The 26082-nt window shown below is 24.4% G+C and overlaps 1 protein-coding gene across 3 annotated transcripts; it reads right to left on the reverse strand.

The window, feature by feature from the left end:
• Positions 1–1369: 1369 nt before the first annotated feature.
• Positions 1370–26082, reverse strand: LOC145842706 (dual specificity protein phosphatase CDC14A-like). Of its 3 annotated transcripts, XM_082950182.1 has the most exons (15): positions 25953–26082; positions 20552–20642; positions 20242–20317; positions 19008–19094; positions 18518–18597; positions 16419–16550; positions 15466–15551; positions 14050–14156; positions 11906–12029; positions 11359–11497; positions 11084–11195; positions 10768–10883; positions 7063–7191; positions 6167–6294; positions 1370–1793 (listed from the first exon to the last, which is right to left on the reverse strand). In XM_082950182.1, exons 1-15 carry the CDS (start codon positions 26011–26013, stop codon positions 1702–1704), a joined length of 1560 nt encoding a protein of 519 aa, XP_082806308.1. In that variant the 5' UTR covers positions 26014–26082; the 3' UTR covers positions 1370–1701. The 3 variants fall into 3 exon arrangements, with proteins under 3 accessions (XP_082806308.1, XP_082806310.1, XP_082806309.1); XM_082950184.1 differs by lacking the exon at positions 6167–6294 and having other exon boundaries at positions 1370–1790; XM_082950183.1 differs by lacking the exon at positions 6167–6294.

Here is a 26082-nt window from a genome sequence, read left to right on the forward strand (position 1 = left end):
GTACTATTATTTATACAAACTTTATTTTTTTTGTTGTTTTTAAATTTAAAAACTATATACATTCTAAATGATGACACAAAAATGAAGTTAAAATTAAAATTTATTTTATTATCATCTGAATCGCAAACCAATTATGTAATTGTATACTGTAGAACTATTAGTAGGTTTGACTTGTTTTGGTTTTTCAAGTATTATACATACAGAAAATAAAAACCTGTTAAATAGAGTTCTAAGAAATATCATAGGTAATTTTAACTTTGTTTGAAAATAGGAACTAGTTTTAAAGAAACTAATAAAAGACCCTCATTAAGTTATTTTACAATATGTTCTAAAAAATATGCAACTTTATCGAAAGTCGTAGTACCTATCGAAAAAAATGCTCAGTATAAATGTAACAAACTATTGTTTAACTATTAAATTTAACACTACTATGACGTTAATCATGCAAAAATGTGTTAATATTGTTGTTTCTGAAATTTGTTGATATTTCTTCAAAAAAATTAAATAAGTTATAATATAAACAAGTTCTACTTTTTGTTTAAAATGTTGTTTTTAACACTTCAAGAAGTTTTATGTAAATTCTAAAATAAACTGTTTTTAAAAAAGTCCTTGTTCAGAAATAAGTTATAACATTTAAATACAAAAGATGACTTGTTATAACTAATTTTATCAATAGAAAACTAAAGTACTTTAAGGATTAAATCATTTACACTAAGTAGTAACCATAGATTTATGTATATGTATGATAAATATAAAAAGCACACTTGTATTTAAAAGTAAAAGAGTTTATTAAAAAAAAACTTCAAAATTAAAAACAGTCGATTTTATTTAGTTAGCATGATTTTAAATATGTTTAGTGTGTTAAAAGTCGAAAAGAGCTTGATAAAATTGGTAATTTAAAATAATGTAACATGCTCAATAAAAATATAAGCTTATTTTTTTAAAACCACAACAAAAAATACCTGAGAAAAATGACAATTTAAACTAAACAGTTTTAAAAACATTTAACATAGGCAAAACAAAATATGTAAACGTTTTAAAATTACTTTTTTAGCTTAATATCTGTAACTATTTATCTTCAACCTAAAATTCAGTATTTTTTTTAATTCGTATATTTTTAAACTTATAAGCTTAGTTTTATTATGCTAAAACAAAAAAAAAATGAAAAATGAGAAAAAAAACATACCAAACAAAAATTATTAAAAAAGTTACAGAGTTAAAAAAAAGGAATACATGTATTTTAACTTAAAAATTACATGTAACTTAAAAGGATTACAGAAACAGTACAACAAAACAAACTTTGGATTTAAAAAGTACATAACATTAAGATAAAAGAGTTTTTTTTTATAACATAACACAAATTGATTTACAACTACAAAAAAAACTATAAAAGCACTTAAACCGACTACAGATATAATAAATGGAATTCATGAATTAGTTACAAAAAGTACAATAAATAATAGAATATGACAAAAAACTACACTAAAACTAAAAAATAACCTTACAGTTAGAGCAATAATTTAAAAATATATTTCTGGTAAAAATTACATGATCAAATTACACATATTTAAAAACTAACGGAAGTTAAAAAGCTCATAGTCGTTTAAATCACAAACCTATAAAAAATAGTTTTTTTTTGTTTTATAAGTAGTACCTTTTTTAAGTTAAACACCAAAATCGCAGTTTGTGATAATCTACAGTTTATGACAGTTTGCGTTTTCTTCTACTCTTAAGACTTGTACCTTGTTGTATAGTAACTTGACGTCGAGTACGAAGAGTTGGCTGGCTGCCTGCTGTTATGGAAAAAATTAAAACTTAGTTGAAATTATTGAAACTTAGTTATTATACACACTAACTTTTTTCTGAATAAAACTGCTTGGTTTGTTACATTTAACAATAAAGAGAACAATTCAGAGTTTTAGTAGATAATGTAGTGTATTGCGAAAATTCTGTATTTAAACTTTAATATACAGATTTTATTGAGAACAAACTTTTTAAAACCCGATTAGTCACACTATCCGGGAAAAAATAACCTAAATGAACAAAAAATAGTTTGAGACGACAAAATAACTCACAAGTAAAACTTTATTATTTGCTTAATATTAATGTAATACACTTGTCTATACTTAATAAAATTTGTAAATACTTTTAAACGGTTACATGACAATTGAAGTTCAAACAATTCAAAAAAAAAAAAATTCAAGTGACAATATTTCAAAAAGCAGTATATATTTAAGAAAGTAAGAAATACATATGTAAATCTTATTAATACCTACTAGGCTTTTTTTGTCTTTTGCAAAAATTTGAACACTTTTTGAGATCCTTAAAAACTGCTATATTTAAAAACTTCTTTAAGCTATATCTCAAAAGTATTTAAAATTTTGCAAAAAAAAAAAAGGATTGTAGATTTCAAAAATACCTACATATATATATTTTTTTTTTTCAAATATATTTCATTTTTTGAGCTATGGTCTCTTGAATATTTTATTAAGAATTTGAATTGTAAGTTTATAACTGTTTTAAAAAAAAGTGAAACTAATGTTATTTCAATATATTTAACCAGATACTTAATAAAAAACATTATTTATAAAAGTGTTAACTTTGATGAAATATCAACAAAAACATTGGCGAAAGTCTACAGAACCGAAGCCTGAACTTTCATATGCCGTGAGACAAGCTCAAGTTTACAAGGTTCGGTTATACCATTTCAATTATCAGACCACAAGCTTTCAGTAGACTGAGACCGGTTTCGTCCTGATTAGGACTAATCAGACAGTCATTAGCGAAAATACTTGTAGTCTGGAACTACAATCGGTTTATAGATGCAAGCATGAAGCAACCATTTACTGGCATTGATCAGTGACGTCAGCATTGTCTTTTGCCGTGCAACGTTTAATACATTGTCCACTAGGCAAGACATCTGGTACGCACGCTCGTTATGATGTCTCGGTCTTATACAAGCACTTTGAAGAGATCTTTCGTTTATCAAAAAACAAACATTTTCAATAGGATTCTATTTGAATAATAATTGAAAGTGTTTGTTTTTTAATAAACGAAAGATCTCTTCAAAGTGCTTGTATAAGACTGAGACTGATTTCTTTTGATGGTTCTAACCATTTTTTATTTTTGTTTTAATTTATGCACATAAAACATAAAGCAAACTTTTAAAGCAAGAAAAAACAACAGTTCTAAAAGTTTTAACTCATACTATGCGGTTTTGAAATTTAGTCATAAATAAATTTTAAATATAGTTATTTTTTCGGACTACTATTCTACTATGATATGACAAAGTAAAGGAGACATTATAAATTTACTATGATAAAGTAGTAGATTTGCTTCTGCAATAAGCAATACTGCATTATTTATTAAAAACTTCTAAAAATAGTTAGTAATGTCATAGAAAAGGTTCAGATAATATGAAACATTAATGTTGAACATATGATGTACTTGTTTTTACAAGATTAAACTTTATTATAAATTAATTTTTTTTTGATAAGAATTAAAAAAAAAATATTTCAAGTCAACTAAAAAAAGAAATAAAGGTATTTTGTAATAAGAATTAATATAAAGAGCAGTTACTTTTTGTAAAAATTATTAATTCCATTATTGTTTTTATTTTAAAGTTTCAATTATCAAAAAAAATTAAGAATAGTGGCAAAAACAAAAAAAAATATACACAAATAATTGTAATGTTTAAGTTTCAAACTAGAAGCACAAATTTTTTGTTTGTTTATGCCTTTTTTATTTTAAGTATAATTTTTTTTTTAACTTAAAACAAATAATATTTTACCATTTAGCGATAAGTGAAATTAAGTTTAGGGTAAAAGTGTAAGCATTATGTAAAGCTTCTATTTTTTAGAATATTAAACTACTAATCTATTACTAAAATAACTTTAATACAATATTAACTAAAATTGCACTTTGATTTAAAAAACAATAATAACCCCTTATGCTTTTCATTTATAAATATTCATAGCATAAAATATTAAAAATATTTATGACTAAACAAAATTTTACATCTTAAAACATAACTTGTATAATCATCTTAATCATATCTAGTGTACACACTTAAATAAAAATTAAACTAGTTTATTACAGTTTTTAAACTTTTAAGGTTGTTAGTTTCAGAAAGACACTGATCAAGTTATCATTCAATTAATGTTTGATTTTCTTTGGTCAAACTGATAATAAAAATTCACACTTTATAAGCTAAGTTTAAAAAATTTAAGCTATAATTATTTTTTAAGTTAATATACTTCATTTAAACTTATTTCGTTAAAACCTTATATAATCAGGATTGCAAAATAATTTTGAATTTTTACAGGTTTTTGAATATAGAAGTTTTTTTGTCTTTTTTAGTATAGAATTAAGTTTAAGGTAAAAACTGTCTTAAATAGTTTTAAAATATTGAAAAGATACATCAATGCTACTAAAGAAGTATTTTATAATAAATAAAACTTTAAATGATACAAAAAATATTGTATATGATAGATTTTTTGCATCATATATTTTCTTTATATTTTAACATGTAAAAATAATTTAAAATTTAGGTTTTACAATATTTTTTAGCCGAAATTATTAAATTCCAAGTTTTTTGGCAACCCTGTATAATAGCAAAAATCTTTAAATTTCTCAAAATAGTACACTTTTTTGTCTTTACTATTAGTTAAAAAACAAAAGTTGATAGTATAAACTAAATGTTAATTCTTATCTGTGGATATTGGAAATAGATTAATAATTGAAAAATACTTCTTAAATTATTAAGCCACTATAAAGTTTATGCAAATTAGTGTTGCAGAAATGGCACCTATCTATTTTTTAATGAATTTACTTTTTATAAGTAACTTTTTTGAAGATATTTTTGGTAGTCTTAATCATAAATGGTAATAATACTAGAAGATGCACTAAATATTAAATTTGTAAAGACTAACCTTGAAAAAAATAATCATAAAATGTTATAGAAAAAAAGTACTTAATTTTATCCAAGTGAGAAAAATTCTATGAATATAGAAACAATATAAGACTTTGTTATACTAAAATAAAGTCAAAATATTTAAGAAATTCTAAGCACAATCTAATTGAAAAATATTAATGTAATGATAATTATAGTTGTTTTTAATTGTTTTTAAAGGGGTTTAAATAAATAAAAAAGTTTTAACTTAAAAAGTGGACAAATAAATAGTAACAACATAACAAAAAAACAACTAAACTTTATGATTGTTTTATAAAAATAAGGTATCTTATAAAGTACTAACATTAAGAAAAAAATTAAATGACTTTGTTTTTACACCTTAAGGGCCAATAGCTAGGTTTTACTAAACAACTACAAAAGTATATGGGTTCAAGTTAATAAAAGTATGTACTTAAATTAAATTAAGTTAAAAAAAAAAATAAATAAATAAAAATTGATAGGCTTTCTAAAATTTATTAAGATATAAAAAAACATGCTTTATGGACAATAAATTTAATTCACAGTTTTATAACTTTTATTACAAATATCATGCATACCTAATAAACAGGCAACAAATAGTAATTATCAACACATAATATTTAAAAAAAGACTGACCTCTTTTCAGAAGCCGCTGCTAAATTAAATGAAAGCATAGAAGCACAGTGCAAGCAAAAACAATTATGACTCAAACATTTAATGATTGAAAACTGAAATAAAATAAATAAGACGTGCAGCTTAAAAATTTTTTTCGCAATTTCTTGAACATAAAAACACATAATTAGTATTCAGAAAGCAATTCAGTTAAAAAGTTTTGATCAAATTGTAATTTGTGATTAGACTTTTTGCGACTTTTACTCGAAGTTTGACAAAAAGTAGTTTTATGGTTAACATCTTTCTCATTCTTTTTTGTTTTTGACTCCTTGCATTTATTTTTATAAGTATAAATATACCTAATTTTTTTATTCATGTCACTAACTCCAAAATTAAGCTTAAAATGGTCCGAAATGGGTGTGGACTTTGTTCTAGTGGAATCCGAACTCTTGTTCAAATTGTAAATGTTGTGACTGCTGTAAGCGCTCTTAGGCGGCTTGCTGCTAGCCGACAACTTTCTGTCAAACTCCGAGTGCGCGCCTCGCGTTGCGTAAAAGCTGCTAGAGCTGTGACGGTGTGGTGTTCGTGACGTAATAAAGTGATTTCTGCTTTGCAAATTCTGACCTTGCCGCAGCCTGGTGACCCACTTCTCCTGCGACTTGTGCGACGAAGCTTCCGCCTTCTGCTGCCTGGCAACCGACGACGATGAGGGAGGCCTCTGCGATTTGATTGGCTGAGCGGTTGGAGGCTTGCTGGATTGAATTAAAATGAACTTGTGATTCTAAGCTAAGCAAAATCTACGCTCTATCAAGTTTAATAATCTAAGCAAAATCACACCACAACTCGGTAAAACTATGTGATTTGTAAAAACATATTTTGTAAAAAAAATAGTTTTCACCATTGTTCAAGCTCTAAAGTAAAACCAGTTTTATTATTTAAGATTTTATCTAATTTAGTAAGAAGATAAAAGTTTATACTGACAGTTTAATTGTATAATATCTTAGTTATGTACAATGTTGTAAAATCTGTCTAGTATAAAACTAGTGTTTTGTTAGTATAAAGCAAAAAGAAAATTATAAGCAAAAGCTAAAAGCACAATTTTTAATTAAAACTATATGTTTTAATAAACTACTACAATAGACAACTATATAAGTATATATTTTTTTTGGATATTAAAAACCTTTTATTCATGTCAAACAATTTAACTTTAAGTTTTTTTTTAAGTTGTCTATTTATTTTAATCAAAAATATTGTTTATAAAAAGTTAGTTTTAAATGAAAAACTAATTTCAAACTATTGTTACGATAAAAAATTAAAGAACAATATTGGAGTCACCATTGTCAAACAAAATTAAATGGCAATGATGTGCAACAAAGACGCAATAATTTTTTTATATCATAAGTAGAATAACACCTGAAAATTTATAAACTACGTAGGACTGTAGTGAACGAAATCACAGTATGCAGTTATATATGATAATAACCTTTGACTTAAAAAAATAAATAAAATATTTCTTTTACTTTTTTACGCCAACAGAAGATGATCTTGCACGACTCCTAGTGACGACTCCCCGATTTTTCGATGCATCCGTCCCTGGTACCCTTCTAGCGACTGATACCGAGCGCTGCTGGTTTTCGTGATAACTTCTCCTGCAAACGTAAGTTTTTTAAATGTACTGCTTATAAAGTACTACCAGACATTTTTAACGAATGTAATTATATCTTACTAAGATAATAAACAGTTTGATGTATAAAAAATAAAATTGTGAGCTACATCATTAATTGCCTAAATAGTTTGAATGTTACAGGGTGGTCACTTGTTTTTGAGAAATTTTTTCCAGGTTTTTGAATGTACACGTTTTTGGGTCTATTTTTAATTTATCAAAGTTAAGTTTAAGGTTAAAAACTGTGTTAAGTAGTAAAAAAACGTTAAAAAGATACTGTAAAGCTACTTTAAATGTACTTTTTAAATAAAAAAATTTGATTATAACAAAAATGTTTATCTATATGGTGGATTTTTTGTGTTAAATCAAAATTTACTACTTAACATGTAAAAATTGTTTAAAATTTCAGGTTAAATAGTGATTTTTGTTCACAATTTCAGGTTTTTCTAAGTTTTGTTTAGCCTAAATTGACAAATTCTAGATTTAGTGGCCACCCTGATTCTATGTTACATATTTAGGGTAGGTAAGTGTCAAAAATTCACGAAAGTCACTTTTGTACTAACCTTTAATTAGGTTTATTGTAATAATAATCCAACTTTAGTTTAAGTGCATAGGGTGTGGGTAACACTTTTTTTTAGTAAAATGTTATACATAATTAGATAAGCTACTTGTTACTTTTTTTTACCGCTTGTTAAAATTAAAAATAACTTTTGAGATATAAGCGACCAAAGTTAGAGTCTTCAATATGGGAGGCGCAAACTAAAAGGGTAAAAATAGACTATTTCACTAAAAACCTATATTCTCCTTTAGTTTTTGAGCAATTATTTTATAATTTTTCAGAGTAATCTTTAATAAATTTTAAATAACTTGTAAGTAACAGATTTTTTAATTTTTATAAAAAAAAACTTTTTATAAAAAAACACAATTTTTTTTTAAATTTTGGTCATAATTTATTTTTTATGAGTTTTTATTCGAAATTCTGCTTACTACAAAAAACTTGTAATATTAAATCTTCTTGTACTTAAAAAGTACACTTTCTGAAAATTTTAATTAAATTGTTTTAGAACTGAAGGAAGGAGATGGATTTTTAGTAAATTTTTCAAAATTCCGAGAAAATGGGTGTTGAATTTTTTTTTTTCATACGGCTGTAACGGAATTTTTTTACAAAACTTCTTATATCTCAAAAGTTGGTTGAATTTTTTATGTTCTATATAAATTATCTTATATTTTATACTTTAAGCTTTGAAATAAGAGCCAGTGTTAAAATTTGTAAAAAAAAATGTTGCACCCCCTTCTATGCCCTTAACAATTATTAAAATTAAGTTTCTAATTAATACTTCTTTAAATTTTAATTTAGGACATTCTATTCATACTACAGTTTTATTTTAACTATAAATTACATTATTATAAAACTGAAAAATAAACATCAGGCTGTGCAAAAGTGGTACTTCGTACAAAAGTGACTTAATGAAAAATTAACCCTTTCCTTTAAGAGTAGGGCTAAGTGTGTTTACATGACAATTCAATCTCGGACAACTCAAACTCTTTAAAAAATGTATAAGAGGCAATATCTCAAAAAGCAAAACATATTTGAAAAAAAAATTTTATATCTAATTAATAAGATTGTGATAAACAATTTAGTGATTTTAACTTGATTGAAAAACTATAGTTTCGCAATAATGATACTACCAGTGCTTGTCAGTTACAATAAACTCTTTATCTGAAGCTCTTAAAAAAATTTAAATAGAGCAAAGTTATATTAGCTTATCTTAAATATAATTTTGAATATAAATAATGTTATGATACAAAAAAAAAATATATCAAAAGAGAGTTTTTTAATTTACAAAATATTATATATATTTATTTATTTTATTACTACATTTACAATCTATAAATGAATATAGTAATAGCCTAATAGCCTTTATTGTTGTACTATGTTGACTAGAACTATTTTTAATAATTATTATATATCTAGTAGATTTTTTTTTTGGTAAGTGACAATACATGTTTTTTTAACTTTTCTAAGTAATTAATAATAAACAATGAAGTTCACCGCAAGATCTACAACAACAGCATCCGAGACAATCCTACGACCGGTTTCGTCCTAATTAGGACTCATCAAGCAGGAATAGTCGCGAGAAACCGCTGTTGTGATCTTAACCAAGCGGGCTTAAGTACAAAGTACTGAATTATTAAGCTGTGTCAATTTTTTCAACTTTACCCACAAACGGTCGCTTCAGTACTTTGTACTTAAGCCCGCTTGCTTAAGATCACAACAGCGATTTCTCGCGACTATTCCTGCCTGATGAGTCCTAATTAGGACGAAACCGGTCGTAGGTTTGTCTCGGATGCTGTTGTTGTAGATCTTGCGGTGAAGTTCATTGTTTATTATCGATGGCATAAAACATCTCAACTTTGTTGATAATGGCCGAAATAAATACTGGCTAACTAATTAAAAAAATATAATACTTTAAGGGCATAGGGGGATAAACACCCTTTATTGGTTTTTGATCTTATTTTATATAGTTTTTACTAAGCTACAAGATGCTTTTTTCAGATTTTAAAAATTCAAAATAATTTTTGAGATATAGCCGGTCAAAGTCGGAGGCAACAATAGGTTCCTTATGGGAGGCGCAAACTAAAACGGCAAAAATAGACTATTTCACTAAAAATCTATCTCCTCCTACGTTTTTTGAGATAACTACCTCTAACTTTCAGGAAATTTTCCTTGATATATTTAGAAAATTCTGTCTAATACAACTTGTATAAATTAAATAAGCAAAAACAATATGTTTTGTTTTACAATGTATATGTACATAAATAAAATTAGGTAATATTAATACAAATAATTTGATCCAAATTTTTCTGGGCTCATATTTTTTACTTGTTCAAATTGTTGGGATGACTTTTTTATTTGATCAAGTTTATAAACTATAAATAACAAAAAGGGAAAACAACTGAAGAAGGACAAGGTTAACACTGATAGTAAAAAAAAAAAGAAACAATAATAATAATAAATATTTATATACATATATATATATATATATATATATATAAAATAAGGTTAATGTTCAAACTTAAACACCTTCTACTGAGCCCACTTGAAGGGCTTTTAAATAATTTATTGAAATGGCGATTTTAAAAATTCTGGAACATATGTTTCATAAAGACAAAAAAGATTGTCTCTAATCTTCAGCCAGTTCAAATTTAAAATAAAAAGCACTTTGGTAAACAAAGATGCAAAAGTTTACAAAAAAACAAAAACAATATGACGTAAGAATTGAACATTGTACATTACAAATATTCAGCACAAAAATCGATATAAATAAATATATATATATATATTTATGGGTAACAGTAATAGTAAAAATAAAGAAAAAAGAAGAAATTATTAATAAAAATAAATAAAAACACTTTTTTACTATTCCTTTTAACAAACTATATAAAACTTAACAGACTTGTTTTATTTAATATTTAATTTGAAAATAGTTCACTTTTTTGCTTAAATGTATCTGGGGTCATTATTTTTACTTAATCCAATTGACTTTAAAACGTTAATAACCTGGTGTCAGTTTTAATGTTTCCTCTTGTTGCTTTTATTTTCATTAAACGGTCACCTTGTGAATTTTCACCGGTTTGAGTGGGCGGTTTTGTGCTTATTATAGAAGTTGCTTTTGTCTGTAAAACAAATAATTCTTAACTATAATTTTCTTTTTTTTTGTTTTTGGTCGTCAAATAAACTATTTTCAAATCTAATCACTACGAACCCATCTTGTTGTAAGGTTTAGAATCAATTATTTTCAGTATTAGTAGATAAACATATTTTAACACTACTTTAGTAAAATTAGTAATGTGAATATAGCTTGTACAAAACGAACCTTTTTAGAAGATCTCCGTTCAGTAGTGTCACCGTGAGAAGTGGCTCTGTGGTTAGTAGTGGCCATGTTGGCTCGATATTCGTCACCTTCAGCCCACATTGCTTGCTGTTTCCTGTCATATTGTTAACTGTACAACAAACAATATTGTTATCAACTACTTAACTATCATGCTTGCTATAGTGGCACATGGAACACAAATCAAGTAATTTATGATTAAGAAGTTACGCGACAAAAAAATTGTTTAAATTATTGAACATGTTCAAAGATTAACTGACTCTTCCAGAAAATACTGTTGAGGACCAATGACGCTTCCAGGTCGGCAAATGCGCAGCCAAGCGATGCATTCAGCGGCGGAGAGCCTGTAGTGCTTCATCATGTACAACGCCAGCAACGTGCCTGTTCGACCCAACCCCGCTGAAATTTAAATTGTCGTACTATATAGAAAACTATTTTGTTTTAAAAGGTAGCATAAAATAATTGTTCAATTAAAAACAAATAAATAACAAATTTGCGTTAAGAATTTTAGAGACAAATCAATTGTTTTATTTGGTTATTAAATACATTCGCACTATCTAAGTTACTGATTGCGATATTATTAAACGCTTTTCTTTATTTACATAAAGTAATGAACAAATATAAGAACGGTTTTTAAGCACAAAGTTTATGTATTTGTTAAATACACAATTTTCGAGAAATTTTACTTAAGTTCATGGCACAGAAAACATGTATATAAAAAATATTTCTTTAACTATACAATCTATTTCATATCAACATAAAGATCGCTACTATTTTAATAAAAAATTTTAAACACTTTTTATCTACCTTTACAATGAACGGCAATCGCACCCTGATTATTTTCACATATTCTTATGAACTTCTGAATAATTTCGTCAGAAGGAGTTGAACCGTCGATGAAGAATAAATCCCAGTGATCAAAACCCGCATCCTATAAAACAAACTGTTTAATCATGTTGTTTTAATGCTCACGTTTTCTTTTTTTTTCGTATAAAGTCACTTATTATTTATAAATACACACTCTGGTGTTATTTTTAGGTATTCATTTTAATATCCGTAAGTTATAGCAAATGAACATCAACTAGAAACTTAAACAATTAATAATTAGTTTAAAAACGCACTAAACTTAATTCTTATATTTAAAATATTTATTTGTTTTACGAAACAAATAAAGTTAGTTTAAAGATTTTATTAAACTTCCAACAGATCAAATTCTAAAAATAAAAATATGCTTTTGTTTTACAGATGTTTATATACAACTCTCCTTCACTTATTTTTTCGAATAAAAACATGAATAATTATTAATATCAACTCAGACTTACTTTTTTTTTGATAAACTTTAAAAAATACTGCAAATTAATTCAAAGCTTTAAAATTAAATGTTTATTGTCAATTGTGAGGCCAGATGGCGTAGGGGTTTTTATGATGACTAAAAACTTCCTGAGTTTTAACGTTGCGAAATCGTAACCCATTGGTAAAAAGATATTCAAATAAAATAGCGTTTGCGATAGTTATAAATTTGTAATCACAAAACTAAGTTTGAGTTAGGAAAACTAATTAAATACTTCAATGAAAACATATATTTTTACATGCTATATTCGTTTAAGCTTTTTTTTGTTACTAAGAAAATTTATATTATTAAGATAACAAAAATCTTAAAATTGAAACGTTTGATATTGAAAATATTTCAAAAAATTCAAAAACAGTAACTTTAAAGTGAAAAATATTTTTATTAAAGAACATATAAACTATATTGTTTGAAAATAATATAGTATATTATTTAAATTTTCTAATATAAGGTATTTTTTACCTAATTAAATAAAAGCACTTTAAAAATATTACTTTGATTGAGTTTCAAAATTTGAAGCTTATAAATACTTTTATACTTATATTACTCGATATTATTAAAGTTTAGTAAATTTGAAAATTCAAAACATAGAACCGAAACAAATGAATAAAAAAAAATGCAGTTAAACTTTAATCACTGGGTGCCGGTAATAAGTAGACGTAGACAAATTGCTTAGCAACTTAAATGTCAATAACAACTTGTTGTGAGAAACTTAGCGTAGTTAAATAATGAATGCAATTCGCTTTGTTTTTCTTACGTTCATTTACATTATTACCTTTTATATAGTAGTTACCTGTTAATATTTTATTCAGTACTATTACAGTTTAGCCATCAAGCAAACTATTTAAAAAATATTTAATAAGTTTATTTGTAAATTATCTAATAAATAAAAATAATCAATATACTTAAACAAACATAATTTCATAAATATAAAAACTAATAAAGCATTTTTTTAACATTTACTTAAAAATTAGTTTTTGTTCATAAAAATGTTAAATTCCAGCTTTAGAATTTCATTAAAACATTGAAAGATCAAACTTTATCTGGTGATAGTAAAAATAAATTTAACTTACAACTTAGACTTCTTTTTGGCAAAAAATATTTAAAAATTTTTTGCATGATTTCAAAAGAACTTATTGTATACAAACACAATTTATTAAAGCAAGCATAAAATTCTTACTATTATATGTTTTAATATTGTTTAAATACTATTTTCCATGATTGTTACATATCTTTTTAGAGTTTTTGTTTAAGCACTGACGAGGTCTTTGACCGAAACTTAGTTTGCAAAATAAAGTCTTGAAAGAATAAATTTATAAAATTCTTACTAAAAATTATCTATATAAAAATAAATTAATTAATATTTTATAAAAAATAAAGTTTCAAGTTTAATTTTGTAAATTTAAAAAAAACTTTAATTTTAAAAGTCAATCATAAACAAAAAACGTTTATTAATTGGTATAAGATTAATAGACTTCAAATATTAAAACATATCTGAAAATTTTGTGGTCAATACTGGATGCATAAAAATATTAATGAAAATAAACATGCTTTCGTTTGATAAACAAATACAATCAATTATGAAATGTAAAAACAAGCTCACTTGAAATCTTCGTGCTTCATATATCTTCTTGTTTAATCTTATCACGCATGTTATATTATGTTTTCGAAAATAAGGAAAATAAGCTTCAGGTGCATGTAATGGATATCCTGAAATAATTTGGTAATCAACTTTTTATTCGAGTATAAAAGTAGATTATGAACTGTAAGATATTGTAATAAGTAGATAAAAATTTCTAAACTTTCTAATAAATAAAACATCAATATAGTTAGTATAAAGCATCGCAACATAATTCATCATTGCATTTTAAAAGACTATAAAATGAAATATCTCAGGTTAAAAGCAAACATTGTATACTTGTGGCGGTTTAAGTATAATTTGGAAAATTGATCAAAAAATACCGTTAATTTTTACACAGCAAACAGAGTTTGTTAAAATTGAAGTCTTATTTTGGTACAAAACAAATTATCTAAAAACTAAAAAAATTGTATGCATTCATAACTCTATAACTAACTTTTTAGTGATATAAACTAGACTCAATACGAATACCTAAATTTAAGGGTATAGAGGTGTCCAACATTTTTGTTTTCAAAAATTGATATTGGCTCTTATTTCAAAGCTTAGAGTATATGCTACTAAAAGATACTTTTTATAAGACAAAAAAATATTTTTTGAGATATAACATGTTTTGTAAAAACATTCCAATACAACCGTATGGAATTTGAAAAAATTCAACACCAATTTTCTCTTAATTTTGAAAAATTTACTAAAAACCTATCTCCTCCTTCATTTCTAAAGTAGTTTAGTTAAAATTTTCATGAAATGTACATTTTAATGCTAAAAACAACTTGTATGAAGCAGATTAAAAATAATAATAATTTAATAACTAATGTTTGTAATTTTTTTTTTTTAATTTAACTTTTTGTAATTAAAATAAACAATTTGTTTCCTACAAGTTGTTTTAATTTTATTCAAGATTACTCTGAGAAAATTTCAAGATAATTGCTCAAAAACTAAAGGAGGAGATAGATTATTAGTGAAATAGTACATTTTTGCCCTATAAGTTTGCGCCTCCCACATAAAATCTATTGAATGATCTAACTCTGATCGCTTATACTCAAAAGTTACGAAATTTAACAAATGGTAAAAATTATCAAGTTGCTTATCTAGGTATGTAAAAAATGAGAGTAAATTTCAGAAAAGTTTCCGCCTCACCCTATGCCCTTAAAAAATATGTCTGCTAAAATTAATCCATTTTAATTTTTTTAGCATGATTTCTATAACATTATTTTAAAAATATATCTTCTTTTTAGTATACTAGGCATCTGTAATATTGATTTATCATTAAATAATTCTTAAAAGTTTAGTTGAATAAAATAGAAGAGTATATTTTAAAAATTTAGCTTTAGCTTAAGTTAATTAAAATTGGAAAAAAAAGTTATCAAAATTACAATTTACCATTTTCTTTTTTTGTTTTAGGATGAGGTCCACTAAAGGCAAGAAATTTGTTTGGAAGAATCCAATTAAAATCTCCAAATTCTACCCTAAAAACATAATAATTTGTTTAAAAAGTTATACATTTTTATAAACTAACAATAATGTAAGTTAATTGAATACGGAATATCTTTAACTGATAGTTTACCAATTATTGGCATTTGAACATTTCAACTTGTTTTTTGTTTTGTCATGATTTTTTAAATAAACGTCTATACAAGCATTTGTAAATTTGTTATACTTAAAAAAAAATTACTCGTTTAAGGAAAATTGATGTTCAATCGTTTTTTAATAAATCTTTTTCATTAAAAAAAACAGCAAACAAAGACCATTATTCAGCGTGACAAAAATCCTGTTTACTATGCTTTAAAATTTGTTTAACAAAAATAAATATAAGCATATGTATATATAAGTTTTGTATTCAAAATAAATCGCAATTCTTTTAAATTCAAAAAAGTTAAATCACTGTAAAGGTAATAGTTAAGCATGTATATATATAATAGAATGTGAATACAGTAAACTACTAAGTTTAAAATCTTGATTTGAAAATAAAATAAATTAGACGCAATCATCTTAAATTATTTACTTTATAAAATAATTTTTAAGCTTTAAAAAATATTAAAAATTCAATACTTCTCGCAAACATCGGCGAAAGTCTATCAGAGCCAAACCCTGGACTTACACATGCCGTAATTCAATAAAAAACTATTAAAAAAATAATAAATTGTATCAGATAAGTCAATTAGTTTATTTACTGTTATATTTAAATCTACAAACTAATGAGTATTTTTACACATGATCAGATATAAATAAATTTTAAAGCTGTTTATAAAAACAGTTTTATTTAACTTTTAACAAAAGAGTAAACAAATATAAATAAAATATATGCATAACTTTAAAAATTACTAATTTCAAACCTCTCATAAAATTCATACTCTTCAACATCAAAATTCTCCGGTGAATAAAAGTTAAAAGTAATTGCTCTGTCTATTGCATGTAAGCAATCCAATATGGTTAAGTTGTATGTACAAGGCCCGTATGCTGCATCTCTGTTAATTTTAACTTTATTAAATAGGCTGTTAGTTATAAGATTGTTTTTACTTTTATATTTGAAAAAATTTCAACATGCTAAGATTAAAATGTACAGAAATAAATTGTATAAGTAGAAGAGAAAAAAAACACAAGTATATTTGTAAATATTTACTATATTTAAATAATTTTTTTCACAAAGTATTGAAATTTATAGACTCGAACTACAGACTAATGTTGTATTTGTTTAAGGAAGGTTTAGGATAACCTAAAAATTTCTTTAGATCTCTTGTAAATTCCATAATAATTAATACACTTAGCGCACGTAGATACAAAATTTCCAAAGAGTTAAAAGGAATTTAATTGTAAATAATTCAATTATTCTATCAAAAATAACTTTTAAGTGTATTAAAATCATTGGAAAAAAATCTTAGAACCTATTTAAATACTAGTTATATTATAGTTCAATTACACGTATAATATTTTTCATTATTTAAATACAACTTATTTTTATTATGACCTAAAAAAGTATTGAAGTTTATAAATTATAATATAAAAATCTACTTCTACATATTTTTTTACTTTTATTTATTTCATTTTCTCAGATATATTCGAACCAGAAACTAGCTTTTGTAATACTTTTGTAAAAAAGTTTATGTTACATATTGACAACCATAAGTTGTAAAATTATGGCAGAACAAGTATAAATACGAGTGAAAATTTTATCATCAGGTTAAGAATAGTTTTTCAGTAAACAATAATAAGCACTTCAGCAACATTCATGAGTAATTTGTAACTCAAGTTTTTCTTTTCATTTATTAAATAAATAAAAAAAGTAAATCTAAACTGATATTTTGCATTATTTAGTTCTAAGTGTGTAAATTTAATTTTGAAATGTTATATTTTTAATATTAAAGTTTACACAAGTTATTCCTATTTTAAATGATAGTTTTAATTTAAAAGTTCATATCTTTAAATTTATATATTTGTCTAAAAAAAAATGAAGCTGTATTTTTGTATAAATATATTTAGAACAATTGAGCAATGCAAGATTTGATAATAAATCTAGCTAACAAATCCTATGGAAGCGTAAAAGATTTCATCTCTTTGTTGAAACTGAAACAGTTAAATCGATCAAGTTCACTTTTTTTTACTCTACGAAAACGCAAGCACTACAATCGCCTTGCAAAATTTACACACTAATTTGCATACAAATTTAAGTTTACAGAATGCCAAACAGAGAATTTTCACTGATGCATTGTGCTCAAACTTTTTTTTCTGCGTAACTTAGTGCGTAATAATTTCAAAAATAAATTTCAGCTAGTTTAATATTTTGGCTTTAATAAAAAAAAAGAGTTTAATAAAAAGTTAAATAAATTACTATTCAAATGTATTCTAGAGAAGTCAAGTTACACTGAAACTATATGAAACTTGCAACATAAAGCTGTTTTAAGTTTTGCAAAGTTATTAATAAGATAACATATTCTACAGCTTACTTAAAACCAATTCATTTTTCAAGACGCAGATTAAAACTTTGTTTTTTTTGTATTAGTTTAAATTTAATCTTGAAAAATTTATTATTTAGTTCTTTATTAATCTAATTGTTTATTAATTTAGTTCTTCATAAACTTATGAACTTAATTTTTGTGTGCATGAAGTATCTAAACTATCATTTTTTAAAGAGGATTTTTTTTCTTATATAAACTTAACTTTACAATTGTACTTTACAGTATCCTAATAAATAGCACTCTTTAACAATACTTTTAATATAAGTAAATAAAAATTATGAAATTACTTTTCTGGATTTCACTATTAACTATATTTTAATATTCCAAGTCACCTATTAGTATAGCATGTAAACTGTTTTCAACTATATTTACCTTCGTTCAGTATCTCATTTAAAGTAATGAAATAACTAACTTGTTCAGGTAATACATAGTATTTATCTTATGGGTACTAAAAATTTCAAAAAATGCTCAATAGTAACCTGAACGGTAAATATGGAGGGCAATTTCCTGCAACGAGAGGTCGGTACGCTTCCTCTGGACTTTTCTTTAGATGAATAACCTAAAATATAAAAAAGTAAAATTTGTATGCAAATACACCAAGGATGGGCAACATAAGGCCTACAGTTTATTTTTTAACTATAAAAGTTTGCATTATGTTAGAAAAAAAAAACTATGATAATTATTAAATTGGGAAACTGTAGTACAAATTTCATGATTATATTGTTATAATTTGGTGATTTAAAAACTAAAAATGCTTTAGTATAAGTTGACAAAAATAAATTTGGTGCTTGAATTTCAATTTTAAATAAATAAGCCCTGTTATGCATAAATTCTGCCACATTTACCTACGGACTAGCTAAGTTTATGAGTTTATGAACCTAAGCTATGCAAATACTTAAAAAACTTTAGACTTTACTTATTAACAAGTAAGTATTTTAATTATAATCTGTAATCAAAACTATAAGTTACCTGATAAGCACCAACTAGAAAAGCTGCATTTGCCCTTTTTCTTGCATCAAAAGATGTGTAGTGAATAATTTTTTTTGAACCTGCTGACTAAAAAGTACAACAATTCAAATTATGCTTTAAAAAATTATAAATTTGTGCGAAGGAATAGTTAAAAATATTAAGCAACGATATCATCATAACAAAATAAAATTTGATTAAGTATGAAATTATAATGATCTACTTATATTTTAATTATAAAGAATTGTACGTTTATAAATAGTGAAGCAAGGAAGAAGAGACTTAATTGTAATATTTTCGTATTTTTACAGATACTTTCAGATGAAAAAAACTTTTAAATAGTTTATTGCAAAACCTTTGTAATTTACAGCTCACAAGTTCTAATGAACAACAACTCTAGAACTGAGAGGCAGTAGGTGTTTGTCACTCTTGGTAGAATTTTGAATCTACTATTAATGTAGTTCTTAGCACAAGTAGGATTGTTGAACAGGTTTTCATGGATGGATGATTGACCTTTAGGCTTTTTTTTGCAATTTAAAATGTATCTTTTTAGCTTTTTTGTACATGCTACTCTCCTCTGACATGCAAACGTTAAGATGTACAACCTACCTAGTCATTTCCGCAATGACAACTAAAAATGTTTAATTTTAACAATGCTTAATTGGTCATTAGGTGTAGCATTTTTAACTATTCCAATAAGGAGCGGTTGGTGTTACAGATAACATGTAACAAAACACAAGTATAACTTGATTTAATAGCTAGTGAAGCTCGCCTAGCCAGCCTGATTGAGTTTTCTGAGAGGTAAACTGGACAAGGATGTAGACTAAAAGATGATAAATATATAAAACAGTATGTTATTAATTTTTTAGTGATTTTATTTATTCATAATTTATAATATTTACCATCTTTCATCAATGCTTCCATTAAGCAGCATATAATGGATAAATTAAAAAGTTTAGTTAGGTACTACATGGATAGTAGATTCAAAACTTTATCTTTTATAGTGCGAAAGTGATCTTTCCCTATACAAGAGTATAAGCTTACCTTATGTTCTACTCTGTAAAAATAATCTAAATACTAGGACTTAAATGACAAAATGCAAAATAATTAGCAATAGTTTGACATATGTTACACTCTTGGTAAGGGATAAGAGAACATAGAAATTTCATTAAAATTTGATTAAGTAAAAATTTCACTGAAACTAAAAAAGAAACCAAACTTAAAAAAATATACTTACTTGAAGTTTTCGATTTACTTTATAGCAATATCTGTGCAAATATGCCAAATTCAGTGGTCCAAAGTCAGCATAAAAACTAAAAATAAATTTAACATTATTTATAATTTTTTTATCTGGTTAATTTTTGAAAATTATAATTCTGCAAAACAAAGTTAACATCAGCTTTAATTAAATAAATAAAATGTTTTTTAAACTAGAAAACTATTTCTACTCCAAAGTTTTATGATTTTTTTTTTGTAGTAACTTAATTTAACTACATGTGAAAATATTGATATTGTAACATAAAAAAAAAATATTTAAATTCACTTACTTTTCATAATTATATTCTTCGTCAATACAGAAATAGTGCGTATTGGTTGAACTTTTAGGTTTACTTCTTAAAATAGCAAAGTAGAAACGGTCTGAAGATAAAATAATTTCAGTTATGCAAGAGTTAAAGCTATTGTTTTCATATGCTAATTTGGTTATGCAGGAAACATAAAAAAAGGAAATTAACATTTTGTTATATTTATGTAAAAACTTTTAACTTTAGTTTGTTTGTAAGAGTTAATTTAAATTTTAATTAGGATTTTTTTGTAAAAAATGTTTACAAAATTTTTTAATGGCTATTGTAGTGTAAACTTCTCTAAACACTACTTGTATAAAAAATAACGAGCATAAAGTTATTGTTATAGGAAAATTTATTAATTTTTCAAAAAACATAAAACTTTAATGTCAATTATTTTCCTTATCTTAAAAGCTATCTAAATTTTTTTTTTTATTTTAGAGAACGCACCTTTGCCTTTAATTTAAAAAAAAAAATATTTAATTTGGGGTTGGAATTATTTCATGGGGTCCCTCCAAAAATAAAGGTTTTTTTTCGTTTTTTTTCATCAAATGGTATTAGAACCAAAAATAAATATTTTTTTTTATTTTTTTTTTTTTTGATTTCCCTTAGTTTGCATGTTATAAAAACTCTTAAATAGTTATTTTATAAATAATGTTAATATCTTTTACGATTTGGCCCAAAATCAAAATGTAGTATATTACACTATCATTTGCCTTGGCCATTTCCTAGATAAAAAATTGATAAAAGGAAAAAAAAAGTTAATAAGAATGTGAATATACAACAAATTTAATTAAATTATTTTATTTTAATTTAGTTTGATGTAATTCACATTCTTATTAACTTTTTTTTTCCTTTTATCAATTTTTTATCTAGGAAATGGCCAAAGCAAATGATAGTGTAATATACTACATTTTGATTTTGGGCCAAATCGTAAAAGATATTAACATTATTTATAAAATAACTATTTAAGAGTTTTTATAACATGAAAACTAAGGGAAATCAAAAAAAAAAATTAAAAAAAATATTTATTTTTGGTTCTAATACCATTTGATGAAAAAAAACGAAAAAAAACCTTTATTTTTGGAGGGACCCCATGAAATAATTCCAACCCCAAATTAAATAATTTTTTTTTTAAATTAAAGGCAAATGTGCGTTCTCTAAAATAAAAATAAAAAATTTTAGATAGCTTTTAAGATAAGGAAAATAATTGACATTAAAGTTTTATGTTTTTTGAAAAATTAATAAATTTTCCTATAACAATAACTTTATGCTCGTTAAAAAATAACTCAGTTTCTTAAGGTTTTCTATTAAACAATGTAGGATAAACAATAACAATAAAATATAAGTCATTTCAAGGTTTTATTTACAATAAGAATTATATTTCTCTTTATTAACTTTATAATTTTTATTTTAGTTTAATATTAATAGAAGTTAAAATGTTTAGATATAACAAGCAAGTTAAAAAATAGCAGGATATATGAACAAATTTTGATTAACTACAACTTTAAATATTTGAAAAATTATTTTAAAACCTCTAATTTTTAATAAACTTTATATATGAGTGAGAGTATTTCAAAACAAGTACCTGCATTTAAATGTAACTATATTTTATTGTCACTGTGTTCTTATTTCAACTTTTTTTATGTTTTTAATATTCAATTTGTAAATCTTTAGTACACATAAAATACCAAAAATTTATTTGTGCTTAATTTTTAAAAATTTACAAAACTTTGTCTTCTTGATGTTGAAATAAATTTTATGTTAAGTAGTAAAAAAAAAAAGTTACCATGTTTTTATTATTTATAAATCAAGCTATAACTGTATACCATCTAAAACAGCAACGTCAAAAATCTCACTTCTTAAAACTTCACAAATATCTTTTTAGAAACAGACTTAAATAATACTTGAACTTAAACTTACTTAACTACTGATTTCTTAATTTTTCTATTTGTAATATTAATTAGTTTCATTTCCCTACGCCTCCCCCCTAACAGACTATTGATTTACTTTTATTAATTTTGTACAAATTTGTTTGTATGTACTAAGTTATTGCCTTTTATATCAAGCAAACAAGTTTAAACTTATTAATAAGTTATTTATAATTCTAACTTTGTTTAGTATTTTGTTTATGTTTATTTTTTGTTGAATAAAAATGTATTTTATTTTATTTTTCTCATTCTGTGTCCTGTTTAAGTGGCTCATGTCTTGATGCTTGAGTCCAACATTGCACAATAAACAATATAATAATTTAACTTAATATAAATTACGATTATAGAGTACAATTTTTTTAACAAAACTCTAAACTAATATTTTTTATTTAATTTTTGTTAAATAACCTAGTATTATTATAAAAGATGTTTTTCAATCCACTAAAAAATTTATATCAGATGGATTGTTTTAACATCTAAAATAATTTATAACTGCTTAAAACAAAAAATAAGTTAGATTACATCTGTTAATTGTGTTCTACAAGAAAATAATATAAACTAAAAATCATGATCTGGTTTTAATAAAGTTATATACTTAACATTTAAGTTTGGTAAAACAAAAAATATTAATCTTTTATGAAATTGTGTATAATGAAAAATTTTAGTTATATCTAACAAAAACTAAAATTTAACCGAGGGAGATCAAGTTGAAAACTGTTTATTTGTAGAAGTGACTGATAATAGTAAATTCTTAGGTTGATAGTAAATAAAACGAAGCACAAATTAATAAACTACAGATTTGTGAGCTTAATGTGTAAGAAAGTCAACAGCATTTTTAGAAAAAAAAAAACAAATATCCATATTTATTAAAAAAATAAAAGCTATAGTAGACTGTAGCTAATAATAAAAGCTATAAAAGCTATGGTAGAAGTAACTTATATAATATTTAAAAAAAGATGTTAGTTTTTATGATACAAAAACTTATTTTCTAGAAAATATTTCAAGTAAAACAACTTTAATCATCAACTCTAAGATTGTATAATAAAAAATATACACCTTTATCTAGATTTACTTTTAGCATAAAACTCTAAACTTTTAGAAAATGTCTGAAAAATATATTTAATATTTCATTATTTAATAAAAAAATTAAGTACCATTTAACTACAAGACAAACAAATTTTTTCATTATAAACTTTATTAAAACTTAAGCGCTTTCGGAATGTCCATATTCCCTTATCAAAATACTAAACACTCTCTAGTTAAACTAAGACAAAATAAATTGAGTGAAATTATATCATTTGTAAAAAACACAACTAATTAAAACGACAAGTAATTAACAAAAATGGATTTTTATAAACAATTAAAACAAAATGGATTATTTAAACACATTAAGGCCATAGGGGGGGGTAGAAGCCATTTTTTGACCAAAAATAACATATAGACTTATATTATAGTAAATTTAATAATCTTTCAGATGCTTTTTTTAGATTTTAAAAATATTAAGTAACTTTTTTTTTATGACCGGTTATATAAAAATATTTATATAAAAAAATCAAACTTACCAAAACTTTAAAGCCGTTTTTCTCGAGTTTTTAAAAACGGGCTTTAAAATCTATCTTCTCCTTCATTTTTCAAGCAATCTTCTTCAAATTTTCAGGAAATATTCCTTACATTATGAGAAAAAAACGTTATTTATGAATTTTAATAATTTTTAAAAATAAAAATTTTATGACAAAAATTAAAAAAAAAAAGTGATTTTTTATCAAAAAAAAGTTTTTTTTTTCAAAAAAAAGGTATTTTTACTTAAAATTTTTTAAAGTCACAAATAACGTTTTTTTGTTATTGTATAAAGAATAGACTGTGAAAGTTTGAAGAAGATTGCTTAAAAAATGAAGGAGGAGATAGATTTTGAATGCATTAGTCTTTTTTCGCCGTTTTAGTTTTTCCTTCCCCATAAGGAACCTGTTATGCGGCCCGACTTTGGCCGGTCATATCTCAAAAACTAATTCGAATTTTTAAAAACGGTAAAAAGCAACTTGAAGCTTAGTAAAAACTCTATAAAATAAGATCAACTTGTAAAAAACATGGCCTACCCCCCCCTATGGCCTTAATAGTTACTCTTGATCCTTTATCAGGACCAAGCTGATTATTCAAATTTGGCTGGAATTTTTTTATGAGTAGAGCTTCAGAAGATAATAATTCATTATACGAAGTGCACGTTTTAATAACCTTGAAACAATTATAAATATTTTTACAATTAGTACAAAATACACAATTTTCAATATGTTTAAACACCGCACTGTTGGTTGGGGTCACATGTTCTTTAATTCTGACGAAAAGTTGTCTTTCTGTCTCACCAATGTACTGGTTGTTCAAATATAAATAAAAAAAATAATACTATTAGTGTTTTACTTGATCCAAACTCCGGATACTGCCAGATCTGGCCATAACTTGCCATTATCAGGACCTAATCAAAATATTATTTGAAAAAGTACTTGCATTGAAGCTTTGCCAAAACTGTAACTTTAATCTTAATTTACGTCCATTCAAATAAAGATAGGGACATTTTTCAAATCAAGATCCAGCCCAAACAGGAAAGAACACTTTTATTTAAATAAAACTTTGTTTTGATACAGATCTTAGCAAAACTAGATCCAGCGTTTGGGTCCGGTAAAACACTAGTTTATATATAATTTCACTTAATAAAAAACTTATACTTATAGTTATACTCTTAAACACTTTAAAACTTGAAAATTTTATTAAAAATTAATAAATTAGAAATAATCACAAACAACCAACAACAAATAAAAAATGTTAGATTTTTCAATTAGAAAACTCTAAACAAATTTACTTAAATATGTTGAGATCAAAAAATTGAAATCAGAAATGTAGCTTAATGAAAATTAATAAAAAAAATATAAGATGTAACGTTATAAGGCTTCAAATATATTTATCAAATATTAGTTTCATGAAGAACCAATTGATTATTTGTTACTTAGACATTAAATCTCAATAACGACTTCAAGTATAGTAAAAATTAAAAAGCATAATTGCTTTGACAAAAAAAAATATCAATTTGAAAAAATGGGAAAAAACTCTTAAAACCTTGATATAAAAAATTTGAAACATTAGCTGTAAAATTTTAAGTATTGTTGAAGCAAATAAAAGTAGATATTTTCAAAAAAAAAATCTTTTTGAGTGTTACAATTTTTGAGAAGAAGTTGAAAAAAAAAATTGAATGAGCATGAATGAAAAGTTTAAACAAAATAAACTACTTAAAGATTATTTATTATATTTTACAGAATTCTTATGTAAACAAAATATAAACTCTCTATATTACAAATTAGAAAGCCATAATTGTATTTTGAAAGGATAGAATAAAATTTTACTCTAAAGAGGTATCTTTTTTTCACATAATTTTAAGTTAATTTATTTATTACTATTTATAAGTTAACCTGGAATAATTTCTGATGCACCAATCAATTCAGTAGATGCAGTCCGTAACGATCTTGCCATATCAAGCTTGTTTTTAAATTTTTGCAGTTTAATTACAAAATTGTTACTTATCTTTTTGTGCTGTTTACT

This window comes from Thalia democratica, chromosome 8 (genome assembly GCF_965202585.1).
Source record: "Thalia democratica chromosome 8, ktThaDemo2.hap1.1, whole genome shotgun sequence".
Lineage (NCBI taxonomy): Eukaryota > Metazoa > Chordata > Thaliacea > Salpida > Salpidae > Thalia > Thalia democratica.